The sequence below is a fragment of the Peromyscus maniculatus genome, chromosome 5 (genome assembly GCF_049852395.1).
Source record: "Peromyscus maniculatus bairdii isolate BWxNUB_F1_BW_parent chromosome 5, HU_Pman_BW_mat_3.1, whole genome shotgun sequence".
NCBI lineage: Eukaryota > Metazoa > Chordata > Mammalia > Rodentia > Cricetidae > Peromyscus > Peromyscus maniculatus.
The window spans coordinates 61,207,293-61,232,024 of record NC_134856.1 but is presented as its reverse complement, the minus strand read 5'-3'; the positions used below and the strand labels follow the sequence as shown (position 1 = coordinate 61,232,024).

Here is a 24,732-nt window from a genome sequence, read left to right as displayed (position 1 = left end):
ACACCAACCTGCCTTTTCTGTCTGAACTCCACACGATAGCACCTGCAATGCATTCTGCCCCCTGCATTGCAGGTAAGCTGCTGGCGGGGGGGGGGGGGGGGGGGGGGGGGGGGAGTTGTTGACCAGTGTCTAGGACTGTTTGGGGGATCGTTAATGCCCAGCACCCACCTCAGCACAGGCTTTATTTCCCTATTACTGTCTGTATTTCCCATCGGCTTCTTCATCAAGCTCCTTCGTCCCTGACCCACCCCAGGGCCCTGGAGGTTGTTACAGGCCGGCGGCCTTCTGTTTGTGCCCACAGGACCCTCCCTGCGTTAGCCCACTCTGCTCCCCAGCTCTCCTGTGTCCCCGGGAAGAGCAAAGGCAGGTCCTCTCCGTGCAGTCAGACGTTGGTGTCAATCCTCTTCCTTTTCCCCTTTAGTTTGTTACCGGCCCGCTGATGGACGTCCTCTCAGAGAGCTGTCTCTACAGCAGGTGAGCACCGTGCTGGTCCGTTATTGCTGTGGGGCTAGGGACAAGGCCCAGGGCCTGGTGCATGCTGGGCCAGCGCCGCACGGTGGACAGGCCCCAGCCCAGAGGGTAACTCTTCTCTAGCGGTAGTGCAGTTCTGGGCATCTGTACACAGCATGCCTGGCGCGCCTTCTTAGCTTAGCTTTTTAATTCTGACTTAGTTTCACAGTTTTCTAGAAAAGCCGGGGGATAATACAAAGAATTATCCTTTATTGTTCATCTATAGCCAGCAGATATTAATGTCTAATGGAATTTGCTTAGTTGTTACCCCTGTGTGTGTGTGTCGCTCTGTCTACTGAACCACTTACCTTCTGTATGTTTCATCTGTGTGTCCGTCCCTCCCTCCCTCTTCCCTTCCCTCCCTCTCTCTCTTCATCCTCTCTATCCCTCCCTTCCTCTCTTCATCCTCTACCCCCTTCATCATCTCCCTCCCTCCCTTCCTCTCTTCATCCTCTACCCCCCTTCATCATCTCCCTCCCTCCCTCCCTCTCCCCCTCTCCTTCCTCCTCTCCATCTCTCCCTCCATCTGTATTAAGAACCTTGAGTTCACACCAGTGTGTCTGGTATCTGTCAGCCCTGTTCTGCACAGTCCATCCTAACATATTCCTTTCTGTATCTGACAGTGGCTGCCATGGCTTATAAGAGGTCTGCTTATTCACAGCTTTCACCCTTGGAAAAGGTTAGCAGTCAGAAGTTTGTTAGTTTTGTGCCTTAGCCTCATTTGGAGAATTATCTCTACTCTGAAATGGCCCTTTCAGGTCTCCTCCGCTTTTATTTTTAGAATTATGTTGTCTTTCTGATATTGATCACTAAATTCATAGCTATAAGTAAGTTATGCTTCGGAGGCCTCTAAAAATGAAAATCACCCCAGTCTCCACCAATTTCTTTAAAAATGCTACTGTCCAGGCCAACTGACAGGGATCTATTAATTTCAATGTCTGATGAGTAAATACTGAGAACATAAAATGGCATGATTGACAGGGACTTTTGAGTCTTCAGTGAGGCATTGTTAGATGGCATTCCACATCTGTGAGGCGGCTGGGCAGTGGGAAGTCAGCACACGGCCTCCGTGCTTTTGGGAGAGTTGGTGCACACATTTATCAGGACACACCTTCTGGTGCCCTGTTGTGTTCTGTTAGCAGATAACACGCACAGGCAGAACCACCATGGTTGAGTCTGTGTTCACAGTTAAACACTCTAGCAGGTGTGAGTCAACTCTAATATTTGTCTTCACTGTGAATGCTCTTTTACTTCAACCTAAAGATGTAAAGTTATTGAGTTATATGTTGGAAACAAAAAGGTACAGTTTAAGTTAATCATCCCCAGCTATTGTAATACTAGACTGATGTGTGTAAGGAGGGAAGGGGAGTGTCATCACAGGCTGCCACACCCCTTCAGTCAACAGTCAGGGGTCCTGGAGAGTCCTGCTGTTCTATTAGAACATCCAGATGTTTCTGTATTCAGAGAGTCTCCAAATATTCTGAAAGATAAAATGCAAGTCCAGGGCAAGAAGAGTTGTCCAGTTATTTTATTGCTGAGAACCAGGGCCATGCTGCATTTAGACTAATATTTATATGCTTATTTGTGAATGGATTTTAAGTTCATGTTTTTCTCCCCCTCCTTGACCACAGGTCTCCAGGGCAACTGCTGGGAAGTGGCTCTCCCCTGGGATTAAAGCTGCAGAAGTTTCTAGTCACTTACGTTTCTCTTCTTCCAGAAGAAACAAAGAGTATGTCAGTACAGATTTTTAATATACGTTTTAACTTTTAGCACGTTTTGGTATATGTGCCATCATGTGGCTGTCATGATCAGTGCCGTGCAGGCGTCTGCAGCGGAGCGCACTGGCCTTGTGGTCTGTGTACTGTCTCCTCTGCAAGCATTAGCAAACAAGGCTGGACAAAGGAAAAGTGCTGGTCTGTACCCAGCCCACGTGGGTTGTCCGTTTCAGCAGGAGACTTAGCTACGTGGCTGAGGAGTGCACTCTGGTATAGCCCTGTACCTTGGAGTCGGCCCACTTCCCCGGGTCGGGACTGATTTTTCTTTTCTTTGGGCTAAGTTTGGAAGTGGGCACAAAGCACTGAGACTCTTGGTGCCAGGTGGCAGAAGAGCTCATTCGTCACACGGGCCTCTGTGACTTTTACTGACCCTAGGGATGGAATTTTTTTTTTCTTATATTCATTTATTGACAAGATGACCAGTGATGTCATCTATTCAAAAGAGGTAAATATGATCTACAGTATCAGGTCTTTGAAGCTGGTTGTCTCCATGGCTCTTGTAAAAGCAGTTATTTTTCTGGAGAGGAGAGTGGAACTGCCAGCTTTGAGCACCTAGGTTCCAGCCTCCTGGGGCTGCATGTTGGCAGCATGGCCGGCGTGCCCAGCAAAGCGCTCTGTGGAGGCTGCCTGCCTGGTCTTGGTGGCTCAGGCCCAGAAGTGTGTGGGGGTGAGTTTGAAGGGAAGCCTGGCTGTTGAACTGAGTGAGGGGTTGGCCTGAGACAGGGTGTCTTGGATCTGATTAATGAATCCAGAAGAGAGCAAATTGCTTACCCATAGTTCCCAGTGGCTCCTCCAGGTTTAAGAAGTTTTTTTGGAATTTTTTTCCCCCAAGACAGAGTTTTGCTATGTAGCTCTGGCTGTCCTGGAACTCACTATGTAGACCAGGCTGGCCTTGAAATCACAGAGATCCACTGCCTGTGCCTCCTCCTGAATTCTGGGATTAAAGAAGTGCTCCCCCATGCCAGGCTGCTTCTAGGGTTTCATAACAGAAGCAAACAGTGCCTAGCAGGAGATAGATGGAGGAAGCACTAACCCTTTGTGTCTCAGAAGAGGATGTCAGCCATTGAATGAGACCCAAAGAGGGCAGGAATGGCTTTCTAGGAAGGTGTGCCCAGGAGCCAGGGACTGTCCCAGCAGTGGTTCTACAGCTCAGAAAAGTGGTCCCCAGCAGCTAAAGCTTTACCTCTGACTGGGTGTGCTTGTTCATGCCTGTAATCCCAGGACGGGGGAGATCGGGGCAGGAGAATTGCCACGAATTCAGCCTAACTAAATGACTTAGGGAGACCCTGTCTCAAAAAACAAACAAAAACCCCTTCTTTATCTTCACTTAAAAAAAAAAAAAAAAAAAAAAAACCAAACCACAATTTCCTGATTATCAGATTCTCCACAGCACAGTGGAATCTTATCATACTAAATAGGAATGAAATTGTAATAATTTCCAAAATAGCTTTATTGAGATTTACACTGTTCAGATCAGAAGTGTTTACTATATTTAGAATTGTGCATCTATCCCCCTTGTCTGTTTCCAAAATAATTCCGTCATCTCCAGAAAGAACTGGGCCCCACAGGCCAGCTCCTCACAGCTCCTGCGGCACATCCTGTCTCCCTGGTGTGTGTATTCCACGGGTTTCACACAGGGGATTGAGCACGTGGCTTCTTAGGGCTGGCCTCTTCGGGGGTGGGTTTGTGTAGCAAGAGCTTCATTTCTGTGGAGAGTCGAACTCCATCCTCCCTTCACGGTGGGCTTCTCAGTTACTTACCCATCCATAGGTTCGTCCATTGCTCAGTAGTGTTCTCTTTTCACTCTGGTGAACACTGATGCGGCGAGTGTCCTTACACGTGGTTTGGTAAGAACCTGGGTTGGAGACTCCTAGTTAGACAGCTAGACGTGGATTTTGCAGGGTCACATTCTCGCGACATGTTGTCCATGCTGACCGCACCCTTTCCCTTCCCACCAGCAGCGTGGGGGTTCCCGTTTCTTAAGATTCCAGCTCTCTTGTTGTTGTCCTTTCGCTTCTAGCCGTCCCGGTGGGTCTGGGGTGCTGTCTCACTGAGGGCTTGGTTTATATTTTCTTACTAAGGGAGCAGAGGACTCTTGCGTGGGATCCCTGCAGCAATAACGTTTGCAAACCTCGTCTTCCAGGTCATTTCCTGCTAAAGTTCATTCAGAGGATGGCAGGTAGACACTGGTGTGCTGTGCCTGTGTTCTTCCTCTCCAAGGCTTTGGCAGGCATGCCCAGATGTAAGGCCCTGGGTGGAGAAGGGCTTCTTGCTCTCAGGTAACTTACACACTATGTATTCATTCATTTGTTGTTACTCTGTTCATGTAGCTTTGTGTGAGAAAAACTGACATGTTTTTATTCATATAAATAATTAATGGAATGTCTTTTGTTTGATGAATTACTAATTTAAATATATTCTATAATATATGTACTTGGGTTTTGATCACCTTAAAGTAGCTAAGTAGGAAAAATTGATACGTAAGAAAAATTAAGGACATATATCAAATCATAATAGCAATTAGAAAGTATTTAAAAATATATGAAGTTCTTACTTTGAGAACATTTGCATTTAAGTATATTTTTTTTTTCCTTGAGAAAGACAGATTCTTACTGTATAGCCCAAGCAGAGTCACAGCGATCCTCCTGCCTCACCTTCCCAAGTGCTGGGATTACAGGCACGAGGTACCATGCCCAGTTTTTTTCTTATTAAAAGAGATTGGGTTCGTATCAAAATTGAACTCTGTCTGGGTTTGGTGGCTCACACTTGTAACTCCACTACTTAAGAAAACAACTGGGGCGGCACATGAGCCTGAGGCCGGTCTTGGCCAGAGGGAGGTTGAGATCAGTGTGGATGGCCTACTGAGACTTGGTCTCAATCAAATAAAAAAGAAAAACAAAAATCGTGCTCTGTGTGAGATCATGCTGGAAACTGGCTCTGCAGCTCTTCTGGTGATGGCCATTCCTGGTGACAGTCACTTCTGGGGCTGGCCATTCCTGGTGACAGTCACTTCTGGGGCTGGCCATTCCTGATGCTAGCACTTATGGTTTTGGTCACTCCTGGTGCTGGCCAGTCCTGGTGATGGTCACTCCTGGTGCTGGCCAGTCTGGTGATGGTCACATCTGGTGGTGGCCAGTCCTGGTACTGACCTGGGTCTGGTGATGGCTGCTGCTGGTGATAGTTAGTTACTCCTGGTGACCGTCATTCCTGGTGATGGTCATTTTGTATGTCGGAAGTTGTAGGCTGTGTAGGTGATTGTGAGTGATCAGACTTCCCCTGGTACCTACCTTGTCCTTGTTTTGAACCAGGGATGTCCTCCAGTGCACGATGATCACACACCAGGTCCTTCTGCGAGGAGCAGCACAGTGCTACCTTCTCCAGACAGCCATGCGTCTGGTGGATGTGGTGAGTGTGCCTGTCCAGATGCCCGTTTGTAAGTCCTACTCAGGGTACCTGTGCACACAAGTCTGGCCTATGGTGGTGCTGTCAAAAAGGCCTGCTGACGGGTTGGCCCGTGGTGTCCTGATGGGACCTGGACTTGGGGACGACTGACATTTTCCTAGGTGACAGAAGTGTGCAGGAAGTGTTGGCACTTGTAATGTGGTTGGGTTGTACTGAGCAGTGACTTGCTGTCTGGGGCTTGGGAATGTTAACATTTGTGAGGCCTGGGCCGATGCAGAGCCAGGTCCCAGGACAAAACCTGGGCCAAAACCTGGGCCCTGAGCTCTAGTCAACTTCCCTGGGAGCCTTTCACATGCATTCTCACAGCCTGGTGAAGGGACCAGGCCATCCTGGGTGACTCACCAGGAGAGGAGCTCGTGGACAGAGTCCAGAGGGAGATACCAAGAGCCGGAGTCAGCACACTGCTGTGCCGGACAGAGCAGTGAAAATGAGACATCTTTATAGGTTACATGGTCCCTGTTTAACTTTGGGATCTTCTTTGTCATCTAAATAAATGCATATGCCATGTTCCAACAGGACTTCACTTAACCCAGGGGTTGTGTGTGCCAGCCTGCTGACCTGGCCTGATGCAGAGTATTCATAAGCTGTGATTTTTGGACTGAGGAACCGCTGTGGTTTTCTTCAGTTGGAGGTTCTTTTTGTTGCTTCTAAAGAATCATTTTTTTATTCATTGTCATTCATTTTTATTGACGGTATTTTTTTTAAAGATTATACTCATCTTGTCTCTAAGATGCTAACTGATTTTAAAGAAAAATGTGTATTTTAAAAATGTTACCCACTCTAGAGGCAGAAGGGATTGCCTTGAGTGTGAAACCAGCTGGGCTAGATTATTCAGTCCAGGCTAGTCAATACTGCAGAGCGAGACCCTGCTTCAGAAGTCCAAAACCTCCTCCCCCCCACACACACAAAATCACAAAAAATACATATGTGTACATAAAAAAAATAAGTAAATAAATAAAAGGATTGGCTTTTGATATAATAGATTGCCACTGTGGAGTTCCCTTTATTTATTTTGTCATGTGTCTGTGTGTGGCATGCAAATGTGTGTGTGCATGCACGTGAATGTGCACACACATGGGTACGGAGGCAGATGTCTTCTGTTGTGCTCCACTTACAGAGGCAGAGTCTCTTGCCAACCCCAGACCTTGCCTATTCCAGCTAGTCTGCCTGCCCGGCTTGCCTGGGATCCCCTATCTTGGCCTCATAAGTACTAGGATTACAGATGCCACCAGTTCTGTTCAGTTGTTAGTGGCTCTGGAGATCTGAAGTCTGTCCTCACACCAGAGCCGAGCTTTATGTATTGAATTCCTGTTTTTGTTTTTGTTTTTGTTTTTGTTTTTTGAGACAGGGTCTCTCTGTGTAGCTTTGCACCTTTCCTGGATCTCGATCTGTAGACCAGGCTGGCCTTGAACTCACAGAGATCCTCCTGCCTCTGCCTCCCGAGTGCTGGGATTAAAGGTGTGCACCACCACCACTGTCTGGCTGAGTTCCTGTTCTTTTGTTTAAACAATGTAACTTCCTGAATCTGAAGGAATGACATCTGACTTTAGTTGACTTGCTGTTTCCACAGAGCTGTGATATGACTCTAAAAGTCTAAACTGAGCTTTTTCTGCCTAGGAGAAAGTATCTCTTTCTGACGTCGCAGCTTTTCTCATGTCTCTGAGACAAGAGGAGTCCTTGGCACGAGGGACCGTGTTGTGGACAGAGGTGAGCTGCAAATCAGCAGTTTGAAAGCACTATAAAAGTCTTTCCCATGGCTTCTCGGCCTTTTGGCTAAGATCAAGTGTAAGAGCCTTTCCCCATGGAGCTATCACTAGCCAGTGTGAGAATGTAACAGTTGCTTTGCTAGAAGTTTGAAATTCACTTACACTGGGTTCCGAGTGGTCCTCTCCAGCTAATACAGTTCTGAAGACAGGAGCCACACATTAAAAAGTACATTCTTCAGTACCACTCAACACCAGTGAATGATGGCTTCATAAGAGTGTACCAAGGTCTTATATCTAATTTTTTAAATTTTTTAATTCAGTTTATGGCTCAGGGAAATTAGAAATGCTTTGTTCTGTTATGTTCTATGAATAAAATAACCCTGCCATGGTTTTCCTGTCTAGCTCTGTGATTGGCTGCGCGTCAATGAAAGATACTTTAGGCAGTCCTCGATTAGTGGCTCTGAGGGACAGGAGACATCGTTAAAGGCTTACGTGAAGAACCTCGTTCAGGAGTTCGTGAAGTCCCCTGGTTGGGAAAGTAAGTCTGAACTCTTCTTTATGGAATGATGAATGTGTTATAAGGAACTTTCAGATTGATTTGTGGCCATAAGCAGTTGTGCTGTGTGAGTCTGAACTTCAACCACGTGAGCAGAATCGCTCCCTCCCAGCTTTCCGGGTTCTGAGACTTGAGGATGTTAACCCAGTATAGACGCTTTGGAGCTGCTCAATTACCAGAGCAGGAAGTGGACCCAGTCTGTACATGAACTCATCCCACAGGGCAGGTGTGTGTGGGTCTCCAGGATGGAAACGGATGAATGCAAATAATGCATGTGGGTTTGTTTTTCATGCTTTAGAAGCACTTCGTTTATTGTTGTGAACTGATGAAAACCAGTTCATTTATCTGAGTAACATGTGGTGTGTGTGTATGTGTGTGTATATGTATGTGTTTGTATGAGTTTGTATTTGTATGTTTGTATGTGTATAGGCACTGTGTGTGTGTGTGGGGGGGGCGGCTGGGGCTTGACATCAGGTGATTCCTTAGTTGCTTTCCTCTGTTTTCTGAGACCGGGTCTCTCACTGAGTCTGGGGCTTGCTGATTGGCTGGTCCAGCTGGCCAGCTTATCCCAGGGATCTGCTGCCCCTGCCTCTGACCACCACTCTTGCCAGCTTTTACATGGGTGCTGTGTTTGGAACTGCACACTCATCCTTTCAGAGCTAAGGCTTTGACCCCAGTCACCTCTCCAGCCCCCAAAACCTGTCTCAGAGAGCACACTTTGGGAAGGGTTATTCTGCCAGGCGGTTTGTTTTCATCACACACTTGTGAAGACCATTCTTCTTCTCCTTTCCTGTTTTCTTTTCCTTTTGATGTGGTTCTGGCATGGCCTTGGGCATGCTTGGTGGGTGCTCTACCACTGACCCCCCACTCCTGGCAGAGACCATTTTTGCAAAGATCTTTGGAGAAAACATGTCAACCTGCAGGAGAGAAGAATTCTCATTAATTAGGATTTCTTTTACATTTCTAATGCGTCCTCTTCATTAAGGCCCTTAGCAGTGATTTGGGGAAACTGTCTTTGAATTTAGAACATCTGAACTTCCCCGTCTTTGTCTCAGATCAGCTCATTTCATCCAGTTTCTCTCATCTGATCCAGGAGTAGGTCTTAACTGATCAGGGAATTGTCCTTCTAGAGATCATCTGTCTATCAGTGTTTTCTCCTGAGCATCTCCTCTCCGTTCTCAAGGGCATTCTCAATGCTGTTGCTTGGGAGCTTCTTGGCTTAGGCCTGCAGCCGGAGGCAAACCTTCCTTGCTGCTAGCGCAGTCCCACACCGTGGCTCCAGGGGCGCTGGGCTGCCCAGCCCTGGTGCTTCACCGCTCCTGTCCAGGGTCAGGTGGCTTCTGGAAGTCTCAGCCCAGCTGGCCTTGCTCTGGCTACTTCCCGTCTTCCTCCTTTTGCTTCCTTCCCTGCAGTTTCCATTTTGGAACTCCCTCCACCCCAATGTGTGTGCACCCTCCGAGGTTTCCAGTTGCCTCTAGGACAAAAGCAAAACTCCCTGAAGGCTCTGCCAAGTATCTGGGTCTCTCCAATAGGTCTGTTGCCTCGTTTTCTGCCATTCTTTTTCACATATCTGCATCCTTCTGTTGACGAATGCTCTCCTAGCAGGACCGTCCACACATTCCTGTACATGAGGGTTCTTGTCTCCGTTCATCCAGGTCGTTCTTCTCAGATGTCCCCCTCAGCTCAGTTGTCCCCAGATCAAGACACTTCTCCTAGAGTGTCCTGCAGCTGCAGACACGTCTCTCCAGTGTGACCCTCACTGTGATGACAGTTCTGGTATTCTTGGCTGAACACTTTCTGTGGTCTGAGGAACTGTGTGTCTGTGGTGGTCAAGCAGGATCTCTGCACACAGCAGGGACAAGGAGTTGTTTTTATTGTCTTTAAATGTGGTGCACAATAATGTATTTCTCTAATGGTGTAGCATGGATTGGGAATAATGATGGAGCTGTTATGGTGTCAGTGCATCATTTTTTGAAGGAGTTAGTGAATGCCTTTTAAATGTTTTTTTATTAAAAAGTGTGTGTGCACGTGAGTGCATCCATGTCACAGCACCCATTTGGGGGTCAGAAGACAACTTATAGAGTCAGCTCTTTTCTCCCACCGTGTAGGTCCTGGGGATCAAGCCAGTCATCAGGTTTGACTGCAAGCACCTTTACCCATGGCACTATTTCTCGGGCCCTGGGAATGCTTCTTACGCTGTACCTCTTGTTATCCTAACAGGGGAAAGTGGCTTCATGCCAGACTGGCTTGAAGCCAGGCTGACTTCTCTGATGGTTCTGCTGGCTGTGGACGTGGAAGGCATGAAGACCCAGTTCAGGTCAGTGCTTCTTCAGTGCTGGGGTGCGGGGGAGGCTAATAAGGTTTATCGTGGGTGCTTAGACTTTTCAGTGGTTGGTTGAGTCACTACGAAAGACCAGGTCGAGAACACTGGTCACGTCCTACAGAGACCTTTACTTTAACAGCATGTAAATAGAAATAGGGCCACTTAGTGCTGGCAGGTTGGTAGATTAAATGTCAGCTTTGCAATCTAATATTAAATCGGAGAATATAGGATGCTTACTGTTTGGTACTGGTATTAGAAAAGTAGATGCTAAGATCCCAGTGTAAACTGTAGGTGTGTGACATAAGCAGAAATGGCTGATGGGATGAAGTGGCCTCTGAGCACAGGAGCAGATCAGTTCCTATGGTGGCAGCAGAGCCGGGGTTAGGCGGGGCCTTGGCATGGTATACAGTTACCTTGGTGGTGGGGGATATTCGATCACACTGTGAACCCCGAGTTTTCATTTGTGTTAATTAAACAAAATTAACCTTAGGTCAGGAGGCTGAGTTAGCCACTAGTTGACAGAAAGTAATCATAGAGCATCAGAGGGCATCTGAAAGAGATAAAGATGCACCGGAAGTGGTAGGGAGGGGTTTTGAGTGGCGAGGTTTTTAATTTGTTTTTGCAGAGCAGAAGGAGGGGAGTTTTGAGGAGGTGCCTGCAAAGAGAGAAGGTTAGCTAGGTGCTATTCAACCTCTCTGAGCTAGCAGGTTTTCACGCCAGCCTTTGAATCTTGAGTCTTATTTATAAATAGAATGACAGATTTTGTTAAAGCCACCTTTAGCGGCAGCGGCAGAGCCAACGCCTGTGGGAACAGAATTCCTGCCAGACTGTGGCCTGAGCAGTCAGGCTGCGGTCAGAGAAGCAGGCCAGTCACTGTGGAGTGGCAGTCGCTGGCTGAAATAGCAGTAGATTGAGGTGCAGCCGCTGTGCTGAAGATAAAACAGCCTTGATACATCATATCCCATCTAGATGAAGTTTTAGTGCCAAAGTCATTGGTCATAATAGTTTTATATTTTTAGGGTTTTTCCTTTTGTATTTTTAAAAAAGCAGTTGATGTTACATGTCTTTTACTAGTTTATGCTCTTCTTTTTTTATTTATTCGTTGGCAGTTTCACACATCTGTATGGATTTTGTTTCTGTTTTCACTTATTTCCTTCTCTGCTCTCTCATTTTTCTCTGCTGCAAAACCATTGGTCAGGACCTCGGCAGTTTAACATAGCATGGGTTTAGATTTGTGTCCCACACTATAAGGGTTGAAGACAGTGAAAAGCCGAGACCTAGAGATGGGTCCTCACAGGTCCTGGGCATGTGCGCCATCCATGAAGTAACTCGTATGACCCCTGAGCTATCTTGCTGCGTGGGTGCTAGCTGGGGAACGGTCATGCTTTTGAGATGGCTGATGGGGGTGTTCTTTTGCCATCTAGTGAGAAGCAGAGGACTCAGAACGTGCTGAGGATCTTCTTAGACCCCCTGCTGGATGCCCTGGGGAAGCTGGGCACCAATGCCTACATGCCCCTGTTGAAGACAGACAGGTGCCTCCAGCTGCTGGTGAGGTTGCTGCATTCTTGTGTGCCAAGAGGTTCCAGTGACCAGGATGGTGAGGACGACTGGGCTCTGGGGTGCCTTGCTGGGGGGTTGCTGGTGTTTAGAATGAGAGGAAGCTCCTGATTTCTAAACGTAAGAATTAGTTCTTCCCATGCATACACTGAGCAGCTCCTGGTGCTCCTAGGGATTCAGTGGGGTGTCCATTTAATACTCTGGGAGGGTTGTATACTATCATTAGAATGTGTTTTTATTTGTTTCTTGAATAATAAATAATAATTTATTATTATTTTATTTATTTATTATTTTTTGTTTATTTATTTTTCAATTGAGGATGTGTGTACACACCACCTGTATGTGTAAGTGTGTTAATGTGGAGGCCAGAGGTTGACATAAGGTGTTCACTCCATTGGTGCCAATCTTATTCTCTGAGCCAGAGCCTCTTCACTGAACCCAAAGCTGTTTTGGCTAGACTGGCTGGCCAGTCCCCGGGATCCACTTGCCTCCATCCCACCTCCCCCTTCCCTCATGCTGGGGTTGCAGACAAGCGCCGCTATACCAGCATCTCAATGATATCCAACCTCAGGTCCTCATGTTTGCAGAGCATGCAGCTTACCGCTGGGCCACCCCCACCACTATTTTTTAAAGAGCTGTTTATTATTATATGTGTGCGTGTGCAGGTATGTGCAGTTATGAGCATGCCATGGCGCTCCCATGGAGATCAGAGGAAAACTTTCAGAAGTCAATTCTTTCCTACCATTTGGTCCTGGGGATGGTCTTACATCACCAGGCTTGGTGGCACATACCATTACCTACTGAGCCATTTCAGCAGTCTGTGTGTGTGTGTGTGTGTGTGTGTGTGTGTGTGTGTGTGTGTGTGTGTGTGTGTGTGTATGTGTTTGTTCCACAGAACACATTTCTAAAGTCCACCCAGTGTTCTTGGTTTGCTGGGCCTGTGGTATGGCGTCCTGGACTCCAGTGACTTAACCTTTCTGCCCAACAGTTGTATAAGAGCTTCTGGTATGTTTTGTACCAAAGACCTCCCCCCCCCCATCAGGTTAATAAAACACGTTCTCCCCACAGATGAGGTGTCCGCTGTCCTCCAGACCTCCGTCATGTCTGCTGCAGAGAGCGTGTCTCAGTTTGTGCTCCGGAGGCTCACCATGAATGAGCTGCAGAGTGTAAGTAGCGTTGGGCTTCCGGAGCTTTCTCTTTTGGGAGCCTGTTACCACTCTTGCTTTTCCTTGTCCACGCTCACTGGATCACCTGGAAAGGAACATCTCTTTAGTGTGCTGGTTCCTCCAGAAGCCACTCTGGGAAGCAGAGCCGTTGTAGACTTCGGAACAGCTCAGTATCGTGGGAAATGCCCAGCAGCAGCAGTTTAACAGAGGAAGGGCAATTTTGGCTCGTGGTCTTAGAGGCTTGGATCCATCATGTCGGGAAAGAGATTATGAGAGCAGGCTGCAGCTGGGGCCATGGGAGACGAAGGCAGCTGGTTACAGCCTGTGTAAGCAGGAGTAGCTAGACTCCAACCCTAAGGCCCTACCCGCAGCAATCCCTTTCCCCAGTCAGGTGGCACCTCCCAAGGTTTCACCACCTCCCCAAACCACCACAGCTGGGGTCAAGTGTTTAAACACATGAGCCTGTGTGGGGATGGGGTGGGGTGGGTGGGGGTTCACATTCAAACCCCCTAGTTTCCACTCCATCAGTGTTAACTGTGACCTAAGCAAGAGAGGCAGCTCTTTTGAGCCTCCCAGATGATATGTCTGTCCTCATCACATTTGGAAGGTTTCAGTATGATGTATTTGAGCCCCTTGACACATTTGTGTGTAACTGGGACCTGGATCCAGATATTCAGAATGTTAGATTAAGGGTAGGACCAGGGCCATGTGTGTATATGTATGTATAGTGTGTGTGTGTGTGTGTGTGTATGTGTGTGTGTGTGTGTGTGTGTGTGTGCGCGCGCGCGCATGCACAGCACACTTCATTAATTGAAGTGTAGCCAGAGGTGGGAACAGTGGATTCTGGGTTCAGATGATCTTCTGAATATGTCTGTCATGTCTCCTATATACCATAGATTATTCTTAGTAGGATATATAAAAATAATTAAAGTTGTCTTTCCAAGAATACTTAGAAAATACTAGTTTTTATAGAAATATCTATTTATTTTTGTTAAAACCTCTATGGACAAATGTTGAAGCAGTTTGATTGTGTAGATCGTCAAGAAGGTGAGGAAATGGACTTCTTTAAAGAACTTTGGTTCAGCGAGATGGCATGCAGGTGCAGGCAATTGCCATCGAGCCTGAGTTAGTCCCCTGAGACCCCTAAACCCACATAGTGGAGGGAGAGAGCTGGTCACCCCCAACTAAAAATGTTTTCCTTTATCTCCGAGTGCTTGGAGTCAAAGCACTCACTGTTAGAGCTTCAATAATAATGCTGTCAACATCACTGTCTCCACTGTATGGGTGAGAAACCAGAGGCCTAGGAAAGCTAAGGAACTCAGCTTACATCATAGAAATAGTGAGTGCGAGACCCTAGTTCTCCCAGAAGCTCCTGCCCCTCCCCAACCCTCCCCCCCCTTAGCTCTTAAGTGAGTTGTTGGACCTTAATTTGGAATTAAGACATTTCTCCTTCCCCTGATGTCAGTTGGCAGTAAACTAAGGCATGGGCTTTGTAATCACTGCTGATACTGTTTGTGAAGGGCCACCCTGGCCTGGAAGAGCTGGAGAAACTGGGTATCCTCCCAAGACCTGTGCAAGCATGGGCCCATCAACATCTAACACGGAGCGGGGAGGGATCTCAAGGCCGCCTCTTCCTGAGGATGTCTATGTAGTGAACAGTTGCTAGGGGAAGGAGAGAGATTTTCCTCAGGGGTGTAGCCACTGGGAAGGTGCTCGTTCTCCTGTAAGCAATCCCTCACCCATGCTTCTGAGACGGTAGAAGAGGTGATTGGGAAGAGGAAGGCCATTGGGAGTGGTGAGAGACTGGAGAGGGAAATTGTGGTGACCACACAAAATTCATTATACAAGAGTGAAAATACAGATACCCATTGCTGTGTATATTACTATGTGTTAAAAATAAAAGAAGAAGAATTCATGGACCAATTTCTGCCTCCCAAGGCTTCCTAGTTGATGAGGGTTCAGATGCTGAGCCGTGAAAGGTGTCATTAGGTTCTAGGAGAGTTCAGACTGCAAAGAAGGACATCACATCCTTAGCCTACATGCAGACGTCTTGAGCATTGCATGATGGAATGGCTTTCCTCTTCAGTGTCTTGTTAGTGCGTTTAAATGCAGGGATTGCTTCCTATCTGGATTGTACGTGTGTGAAAGTCACAGGTCCTGTGTCCTTACATGTCCTGACATTTGTTGTAGGTGGCAGATCTGGACCGCTGCCAGCTATACCTGAAGGTGTTGGCTGAGCTCACGAGTCTCCAGGTGAAGCTGGGCTGGAAAGCAGGCAACCCCATCCGTCGGGTCATATCTCCTCTGAAAAACGCATGCATTCACCATCTGCAGGACACTGAGGATGGAAAGGTAACCCTCCTGGGCTGAAGGTGTGTGGTTATGTCCAGCAAGGAATACCTATTTGATTGCTCCACAATATTTTGCAATTATAAAAAGGATTTCCTAAAATTTGATTGTTAAGATCCTGCCTTCAGGTACCAATACTGTGGGAGTAGAGTGGAGATACATCACAGCGTTGAATGTAGTGGGAATCTGATACCCCTCTCTCTCTCCTTCACTTCCTCCTTCTCTTCCTTTCTTTCTTACCTCCTTCTATTCCATCCATCCTTCATTCCTTCTGCTGGTTTGAATATAGGGCCCCTTGTTATTTATTAAGCGTCACAATGTTATTTATTAAGCGGCACTGTTTACCATGTGAGAAAAACCACAAGGTACAACAAAACCCACTATAACAGTTTATTAAGGGAAGCGAAGGGGGGATGTGCTTAGGCCTATGGAAAGACTGTGCGGGTAGAAAAGGTGGAGGGATGAGTGGGACCCGCTCTTAGAGATCCCTTCTGCACACGCGCATACGGGCTTCCGGATCTATACCACTCATGCGCATGGATTGCATGATCACGCAGAGCATGGTGGAGTATGTAAGACGTAAGGCCCTGGGATGACTAAGCCTCTGGCCAGCACATGACGGTCATGGGGGAGTGGATAGGAATTCTAACACCTCGTATACCCTAAGCCAGGTCTCAATCTTTTTTCTCTTGTGAACCCTTTTCTTTTCATTTTCTTTTTCTCTTCTCTTCTCTTCTCTTCCCTTTTTTCCTTTCTTCTTCCTCTCTCCCTCTCTCCCCTCTCCCTCCCTCCCCCCTCCCTCCCCCCCTCCCTCCCTCCCTCCCTCCCTCCTTCCTTCCTTCCTTCCTTCCTTTCTTTTTGGTTTTTCAAGACAGGGTTGCTCTGTATAGCCCTGGCTATCCTGGAACTCATTCTGTAGACCAGGCTGGCCTCGAACTCAGAAATCCACCTGCCTCTGCTTCCCAAGTACTGGGATTACACGCATATGCTACCACTACCTGGCTTCACTGTGACTTCTTTTCATTGAAGATATTTTTTTTTTTTTTTTATGAACCTTGGTATATAGCGCTAAAAAATGGGAACACAAACTAAGCATTTGCAGATAATAAATCATAAAGAAATTTATTTTTAAAAAGTTCTTTGATATGCATATGGTTTAGTCTTTATTAAAGAAGAAAGCAAATTACATACAAATGAGGTAGATATGCTTGTTTGTGTAATAGTACAATGGAAACATACACTAATTTATGCTCACATGCTGAGGAACCATAGTAGGAACACATTAAAGTCTTTGTTTTCTGTAATTGAGCCTATACCTGTGTAAGAGCTGAGAACTTTGTACAAACAACACTGCTTATAAGATACAATAGTCCCAGTCTGGGCCCAGGGGTGTCTGGCAGTGTTCACTGGCTCTTTGTGGCTTGAAATCAAGGTGAGAGTGCTGTGTGTTCAGAAATAAGGCCACCGTGAAGTCCCACAGTCAAGACGGACAAGCACAGCCATAAACACCTTAAACTCATCACATGTTGATTTTCAATTAAGTTTGAGTCGCTGTGCATTCAAAAAACCTCTGATAGCCGGGCGGTGGTGGCGCACGCCTTTAATCCCAGCACTTGGGAGGCAGAGGCAGGCGGATCTCTATGAGTTCGAGGCCAGCCTGGGCTACCAAGTGAGTTCCAGGAATGGCGCAAAGCTACACAAGAGAAACCCTGTCTCGAAAAACCAAAAAAAAAAAAAAAAAAAAAAACCTCTGATGGTTATTAGAGTTTTCACGAGCCTACCTTCAGTTACACAACCCTCGGCAGGCTCACAACCTCCATTCCAGAATGCTTTTGTGCTGGGTGTGTGCTTTACACACCAAGCTATATCAGTGCTCTCCCACCCCATCTTATTTAAACTTGGAGACAGAATCTTATAGATTACTCAGGTTGACCTTGAAGTCTCTTTGAAGCCTAGACAAACCTTGAACTCATGATCCTCCTGCCTCAGCCTCCTGAGTTGCTGGGTTTCTAGGCCTGTGCCTTCATACCCAGCAATTCTCTTCAGTCTTTGGTTTTTCGAGACAGGGTTTCTCTGTGTAGCTTTGCGCCTTTCCTGGAGCTCACTTGGTAGCCCAGGCTGGCCTCGAACTCACAGAGATCCGCCTGCCTCTGCCTCCCGAGTGCTGGGATTAAAGGCGTGCGCCACCAACGCCCAGCCCTCTTCAGTCTTAAAACCACCTCAGTGCAGATACGGGAGGTGTCTTAGGTCTTCTGCTCACACTGGCCCAGTATAGAACCCTTTCATTAGCCTTAAATCGCAGCCTCCATGGTTGGCTTCCTTCCTTGGCTTCCAGGTTAGTTCTCCATCCTTCTTCCCTGTTCCCCTGGTGCCCTGTGCTGCAGCTGCCCCAGGTGACCACTTAGAGCTTTTCTGTCACAAGTATGTGTTCCTTACTTACCTGACAGAGGCGACTTAAGGGAAGGGTTCTTTCTTGCTTAGCATTTAAGAAAGAACAGTGTTACGGGTGGGGGAGGCATGGTGTGGTGGCTCCTTGTCAGTGGGAGTATGGGTGGAGCTCTTGACATCACAGTAAACCAGGAAGTGAAGAGCTTATATCAGAACCCTCTTCAAGGCTTACCCCCTAGTGACCCACCCCTGATAGCTAGGATTCCACAACCACCCAAACAGTACCACCTGTTGTAGAGTATTATTTTACAGTGTGTTACTTTTGTTTATGTTGCATTTGTTTAACTCTGTGAAGCTATGGTAACTGTGCCTGTCTAAAACACCTGATGGTCTAATAAAGAACTTAATGGCCATTAGTGAGGCAGGAGAAAGGATAGATGGGGCTGGCAGGCAGAGAGAATAAATAGGAGAAATCTGGAAGGAATAGAGAATATGAAAAGCCCAGAGGCAAAAGGTAGATGGGATAATTTAAATTAAGGAAAGCTAGCAAGCAACAAGCCAAGCTAAGGCCATGCATTTATAGTTAAGAATAAGCCTCCGTGTGTGATTTATTTGGGAGCTGAGTGGCAGCCCCCCCCCCCCCCAAGAGTAAAAAACCACCACCACCAACCACCAGCTGAGGACCACATGTTCATAAGAGCCTGGGTGAATTTGCACTTAGACCATAGCACTTCCTTCCTGAGGCTTCCGTCTGGCTTGACCCTGCCAGGAGAGGAAGTGGTAGCCTCTGTTGGATCCAGGTCTCTCTCCTTTTTTTCCCTATGCCCCCTGTGCTTACACAGTGGTGTTAATTTCCTTCTTCATAGTTTGTGTTATAATTTATGCAGATATGTCTGCACTGGATTTTAGCACCTGTAGGCATGACTTACACATAACAGAGAAAGGCAGAGTGGTTAAAAACCCAACTTGAGACGCTGGCCCCTGGGTTCAAACCACTCACAGGCAGCTGATCTGGCCTATAAGGAGGTCTAGGCAGCCCTTATTGTACAGGTTGAATTGTGCTCTTCATGCTGAGTACCAGCTGCCATTTTAAACTGGCAGAGAGCCGTACATTTGAACTTCTTTTATTCCATTGATGTTCGGCAGTAACAAGAAGGGAGGCAGGCATGAGGCGTCACAGCCTCGCAGCCCCGGTCGCCTCAGACTGAGACTTGATTCCCTTGCATTCAGAGTTGTTCTGTCCTCCGCAGGAGCCAACCCTGGGTCATCAGGTGCAGAGAGTCGTCAGCATGGCCACCCTGGCAGCTCTGTGTGAGGCTGTGGACCAGCACCCAGTGCTGCAGCTGGAGTCTCCCGATGCTGAGCCCGTGGACAGGTTCCTGTCAACTCTTCCACTCAGTCAGATGCTGCAGAAGCCCCGTTCAGAGGAACAGAACGGCTGTGTGCATCCCTTGGAGAATGGCAGGTGAATGAGGAATGTCTTTGTTAAGGGTTAACAATCTGGCTTTTGTTGCAGTCATGGTCATTGGTGACCCCTGATGGTGCCCGGGGTGTAGTGGAGTTGGGGAGATGAGGCTCCATTTTGGATGAGAGGACACCATTAGGTTCTTCACCTCCTTTGTCAGAAGCCTGCTGACCATCTGACTTGGTTTTCAGTGAGTCTCTCAAGGTTGTGGAAATGCCTTGCAGAACATTTAGTCGGTGGGTTTGCTTCAGTGTGTGGTGGACAGTCTGTTTGACGTATGTGGCGCATATATCCTTGGTCTCAGTCTGTTTTCGGGTGCAGTTACTCTATCTGAGCCTGGGGAGCTTATAAGGAAACACTTATGATTTTGGATCTTGAAAAGCCTATAAATGTGGTACCAGCATCTACCTGGATTCTGGAGAGGGCTTCACGGTGCTTTACCTGCTGATGGAAAAGCTGGAAGAGCCCCCTACCTCCTAGTTCCCTTCCTCCAGCTCTCTCCAAGATTTTGCAGGGGCCAGACTGCTTTCAAACTACTCGTCTGTTTTGCCTCTGTAAGGAACAGCACTAAAATGCCAAAGAAATGAAGACAGATTTGGGAAAGTGTGTGGCTTAGTACCTTTCCTTTTGAAAATTTCAGTGTTTTGGAAGAGTCACCGTCTTCTCCAGGATGGGGGAAGACAGTGGCGCAGTATCTACACGATCAGTGGGTCTGCCTCGCCTTCCTGCTGAGGAGGCACCGCCCCCTTAGTCCAGCCACGGAAAGTGACGCGCAGGAGTGCTTCCTCCCTGCCGTCGAGATGCCCGCGCAGACCCTGCGGTCGGCCCTGGACGTCCTCACGGTTCTCCCTGCCGACCGTATCTTACCCGTGTTCCGCTGCATGGAGGTGCTGGTTCCCCAGGTGAGACGGGGGAGAGGTGAATTGGGTGATGAAGGAGCAGCAGCATCCCTGAGGTTGACCACTGCGTTTTCACCCCCTTCCGCCAGCTCCTGGCCTCCGAGGAGTCACTCTGCATCGAATCCTTTGACATGGCTTGGAAAATTATATCTTCCTTGAGTAACACTCAGCTGACGTTCTGGCCTAACTTAAAAGCCTTCGTTCACTTTGTTTTTGATCATGAAATCCTTGCCATTGCGGCCAAACTCAAGGGCCAGGCATACTTCAGAATAAAAGAGGTAATTTTTTTTTTCTCTTTGCATTTTGTGTAGTCTGTAGGACAAGCGAGAGAAGAAGAGGTGTGTTTGTAACTAAGTATTAGGACGGGGGCTTTGTTCTCAGAATGTGTTCTCGAGTGAGGTGAGGAAGTATGACAGACCGGAGGCTCAGGATGGGGCCCGCCTCCCACCTGCCCTGCTCTGCCCAGATAGTCAACAGGCAGGACTTGAGGAGAGGTTGGCTTTGGCTCACAGTTTCAGGGGATAGAGTCCATTGTGATCAGGAAGGGACGCGGCTGCTCCCTCTGTAGTGGAAGGAGAGGGAGGCAGCGACCACTGCCATGTTAGTTAGTGCACCAGGAAGCAGAGAACAGACACACAGGACTAGTCTACACCCCTCCAAGGCACCACCTTTCAGAACGTCACCACCAGATGGACAAAGGGATCAGAACACGTGAGCCTGGGGTGGGTGGGGGGAGGACACTTCACACTCAGATCACACCTCTTCCCATTGTGTTCACACAGTATTTAAGATCTTGAGTCACAGCTGGGTGTGGCAGTGCACACTTTTAGTCTTTACACTCAGGAGGCAGAAGCTAGTGGATCTCTGTGTGTTAGCGACCAATCTGGTTTACACAGTGAGCTCCAGGACAGCCAGAACTACATAGTGAGACCCTGTCTCAAAACAAACACCACCACCACCACCACCACCACCAAAACCAAACTTGACTCATTTGGCAAGTCAATGATTGGGAACTCAGGAGGCCTCGTTCTTCCCTCTGAGGGAGTTGGCTGGCCTGGTGCAGAGCCGAGCTGGTGTGCTTTGACACTGACCAGGACGGGAGGAGCATGGCAGGCACCCTTTGTCTTTGTACTTACGTTGTACTGTCATTTGTTTTTAAATCTTAGGTGGAGAAATACAGGATTTTAAAGTCTTTTTGTTTTCTGGGGGTATGGACAACCCCCTGAGCTTGAGGCTTCACTATCCACAGATTCAGCCAATAAGTCCAAATATTTGAGGGCCAGAGAGATGGCTCAGCAGATAAAGACCCTTGCTGCCAAGTCTGAAAACCAGAGTTGGTTCCACCCACCTGCTAAAAGTTGAGAGCGACTCTTGAATGTTATCCTCTGTCTTCCACGTGTATCCTGTGACACTTGTGTACCCCTCCCAAAAGAAATGAACGTGAAAAAATTTAACACTTTTAAAAGCAATATTTGAAAAAAAGTTGCCTCAATACTGCCCTTTTGTTATTTATAAAAGTATGACAACTATTTATACTGCATTCGATATTATCTGTAATCTAGAGATTGCTAGGAGCCCGGTGTCAGCCTCTGGGTACTGCAACATGACATCACTGTCTACAGACATGTTTTGGGATATTTGTAGCTCTCCTAGGCCAGCTGCAGCCCTGGGCCCAGGTTGTACGGCTGATCTCAGTAGTCATAATGTTCCCCCCATAGGGAAGCTCCATTCAGAGTGTACACTGTTTTATATGAACAGGGCTCGAAGCCTCTGCAGATTTTGCTGTCCAGGGGCATTCTGGGGCAGTTCCCCAGGGCCATGAGGGATGGCTGTACTTCTCTTTGCAGCCATTCCTTCAGCAGGGAGGATGACCCAATGGGATTCCGTCCTGCTGTAGATTCAGGTTGCTTCCGGTGCCTGTTCTGGATCCGCGCTGTCCCTCCTGCCCTTCTGCGCACTGTGGGGCGCAGCAGGAGACTGTGGTCTTCGCCTCTGGAGCACTGAGGTCCTATTTTTGCAGGGAGGGGCTGCCTCCTTCTGTGTCCTTGGCATGTGTCTCTCCTGGAGAGTTCTGGATGGGTGGCTCCACCAGGAATACTGGACTTAACACACACTCTTGAAACACTAGGACTTAGCGTTCCACGATCAAGGGCCGTCTGAAAACATTCCAATAGAGTTTAGTTTTGGATTTTTCAGATAAATTTATCACATAACTCCCATTTACCATGTCAGCAAGTAAATAGGCTGCACATAAAAGGGAAGTACTCTCCCCCAGGTTCTGCGAGTTTTGTTTTCCACGTTGAAACCCCTTTGTAGGTTGACATTAGAAGCCGTGTGTATTCAGTATTCCGTGTACAGAGTTTGGGGCCAGGCTGTGTGTTGGTTTTCTCATTGCTATAATAAATCCCTGACAAAAGCAGCTGACAGAAGGAGAGGTTTTTTTTTTTCTGTTTGAGGACACAGGCCATCATGGCGGGGAAGGCGTGGCAGCGGGAGCCTGAGGCAGCTGGTCACATGACACCCAGCCAGGAAACAGGGATAAATGCTGATGTTCTACTCACTTTCTCCTTTTTACTGAGCCTAGCCTGTAGAGTGCCACCGCCACATTCAGAGTGGGTCTTTCTCATATAAACGTCTCTGGAAGCATCCCCGTAGTCACTCATAGACATGTGTCTCCATCGATCCTACATCTGCCAAGTTGACTTTAAAGATTAACCACTATCCCAAGTCGGGAGGGCTTATTTCTTTAGGAACCACCATCAGAAAGTAATAGTTTTTATAAAACTATTATGCTGCTAACTTTCATCATTATTATGCCGCTAATTTTTTTTTTTAAACTGGCCTGGTTAAAGGTTAACCTGAGTGTTGTGTTTCATTTCAGATTATGTGCAAGATAATTGAAATGTCCGCCATAAAAACGGGGGTCTTCAACATTCTGATCCGTCACTGCTGCCGATCTTGGTTAGCGGCTGCTTCTGGTGTGTCCCAGGGGTCGTTCTCCAGTGCTAAGGATTACAGTGAACTTGTCCTGGAGGCATGTGTGTTTGGAACAGTGTTTAGGCGTGATCAGAGGTAAAAATGCCACTATGTCAACTTGTCACACATGGGTGGAGGTACGTCTGTGCTCAGCTTTGAACCAGGAGGTTGTAGTATTAACTTTGGGGCTTTTAATTTTTTTTCCTTTTCTGAATCTTTTTTTTTCTTCCTTCTCACATTTTTAAGACTTATTCAGGATGTCCAAACCTTCATAGAAAACCTTGGACAAGACTGTGCGGCAAACATCATCATAGAGAAGTAAGTACGGCCCATTTCCTGTGTCTCGATGCAAGCGAGACGTTCCACTTGACTTAACTTCCAAGACAGTCTTTATTCATATATATTATATATTAAAAACAGGTTTGTTTTTATTTTCTATGTGTGGGTAAGTTTTGCCTGCATGGATATCTGTACCCTATGCATGTGCCCTCAGAGCTTAGAAGAGGGCATGGAATCCCCTGGAAATAAAAGTTACAGAAGGTTGTGACCCCCCATGTGGGTCCTGGGAATTGGACCTGTGTCCTCTAAAAGAGTAGCTAGTGCTCCTAACTGCTGAGCCATCTTTCTAGCTCCATTATTCATAAATTAATAAAAGTTTTATCATTACATCTAGTTTAATGAACAAGCTGTATTAATTTGTTACTGTTATTATCATCATCATTATTTCTGTGGCTAAATGTCTGACAGATAACTTCAGAGAGGTTTGAGGGATACATCCATCATGGCTTTAGGACTGGCTTATGGCCGTGGCATTAGGAGCGTGGTAGCAGAGAGAATTGGGAAGTGAAGCAGGGCTGTAAACCCCAGTGACCCACTTCTTCCAGCTAAGCCCCGCCTCCCCATGGTTCCACGAACTCCATAATGGGGCCACCCCTTAGGAACAGGCCTTCCTCATGAACCTGAGGGGCAATTCCCTAACCAAGCCGTAACACAAGCCTTCAAAATGTGTTAAATATAATAATATTCCTTGGCCGGGCAGTGGTGGCGCACGCCTTTAATCCCAGCACTCAGGAGGCAGAGCCAGGCGGATCTCTGTGAGTTCGAGGCCAGCCTGGGCTACCAAGTGAGCTCCAGGAAAGGCGCAAAGCTACACAGAGAAACCCTGTCTCGAAAAAAAAAAAAAAAACAAAAACAAAAAAATAATAATATTCCTTGCTCATATATTTTATTTATATCTTCACTATTTGTTAAGTTAATAAACTTTCAAAAATTGAGTGCACAGTCTAGTTCAAGTAAAGACATGCCATCAGGTAACATAGGCCCCTCCTTTTCTTTGAGGGATGGGCTCTGGGTGGAAGGGTGGAGGTGATGTACACTTTATTCTGTGACCTTTTATTTGGTTGTAAAATTTATCATTGAATTCATACTTACCATTTTAACAAGTAAATATGTTATACATAAAAATAGTGAATGAAAGGCCCTGAATTTTTGTAAAGCCCTTTCATTGAAGAATAATTAACATAAAAAATTCATACCTAGCTGATGTGTGTAGCTAATGAGTGTGAGAAAGGCTATGAGAATATCCTCTAGGTAGATCGTT

The 24,732-nt window shown here is 47.1% G+C and overlaps 1 protein-coding gene across 2 annotated transcripts in view; it reads left to right on the top strand.

Annotated features, from left to right (window-relative positions):
• The window catches only part of Tarbp1 (tRNA guanosine 2 -O-methyltransferase TARBP1), a 52,337-nt gene that overhangs the window by 10,413 nt on the left and 17,192 nt on the right, over positions 1-24,732 (top strand). For both annotated transcript variants that reach the window (XR_013051385.1, XM_076572343.1), the window contains exons 5-19: positions 422-474; positions 2,142-2,239; positions 4,429-4,564; positions 5,594-5,690; positions 7,365-7,454; positions 7,856-7,991; positions 10,230-10,326; positions 11,757-11,929; positions 12,958-13,055; positions 15,246-15,407; positions 19,043-19,257; positions 19,898-20,159; positions 20,246-20,434; positions 23,038-23,228; positions 23,379-23,450. Coding sequence is in view for 1 of the 2 variants with exons in the window: in XM_076572343.1 (XP_076428458.1) it covers positions 422-474; positions 2,142-2,239; positions 4,429-4,564; positions 5,594-5,690; positions 7,365-7,454; positions 7,856-7,991; positions 10,230-10,326; positions 11,757-11,929; positions 12,958-13,055; positions 15,246-15,407; positions 19,043-19,257; positions 19,898-20,159; positions 20,246-20,434; positions 23,038-23,228; positions 23,379-23,450 (2,069 nt within the window). In the remaining variant the exon portion in view is untranslated. The remainder of the gene's footprint in view (positions 1-421; positions 475-2,141; positions 2,240-4,428; positions 4,565-5,593; positions 5,691-7,364; positions 7,455-7,855; positions 7,992-10,229; positions 10,327-11,756; positions 11,930-12,957; positions 13,056-15,245; positions 15,408-19,042; positions 19,258-19,897; positions 20,160-20,245; positions 20,435-23,037; positions 23,229-23,378; positions 23,451-24,732) is intronic.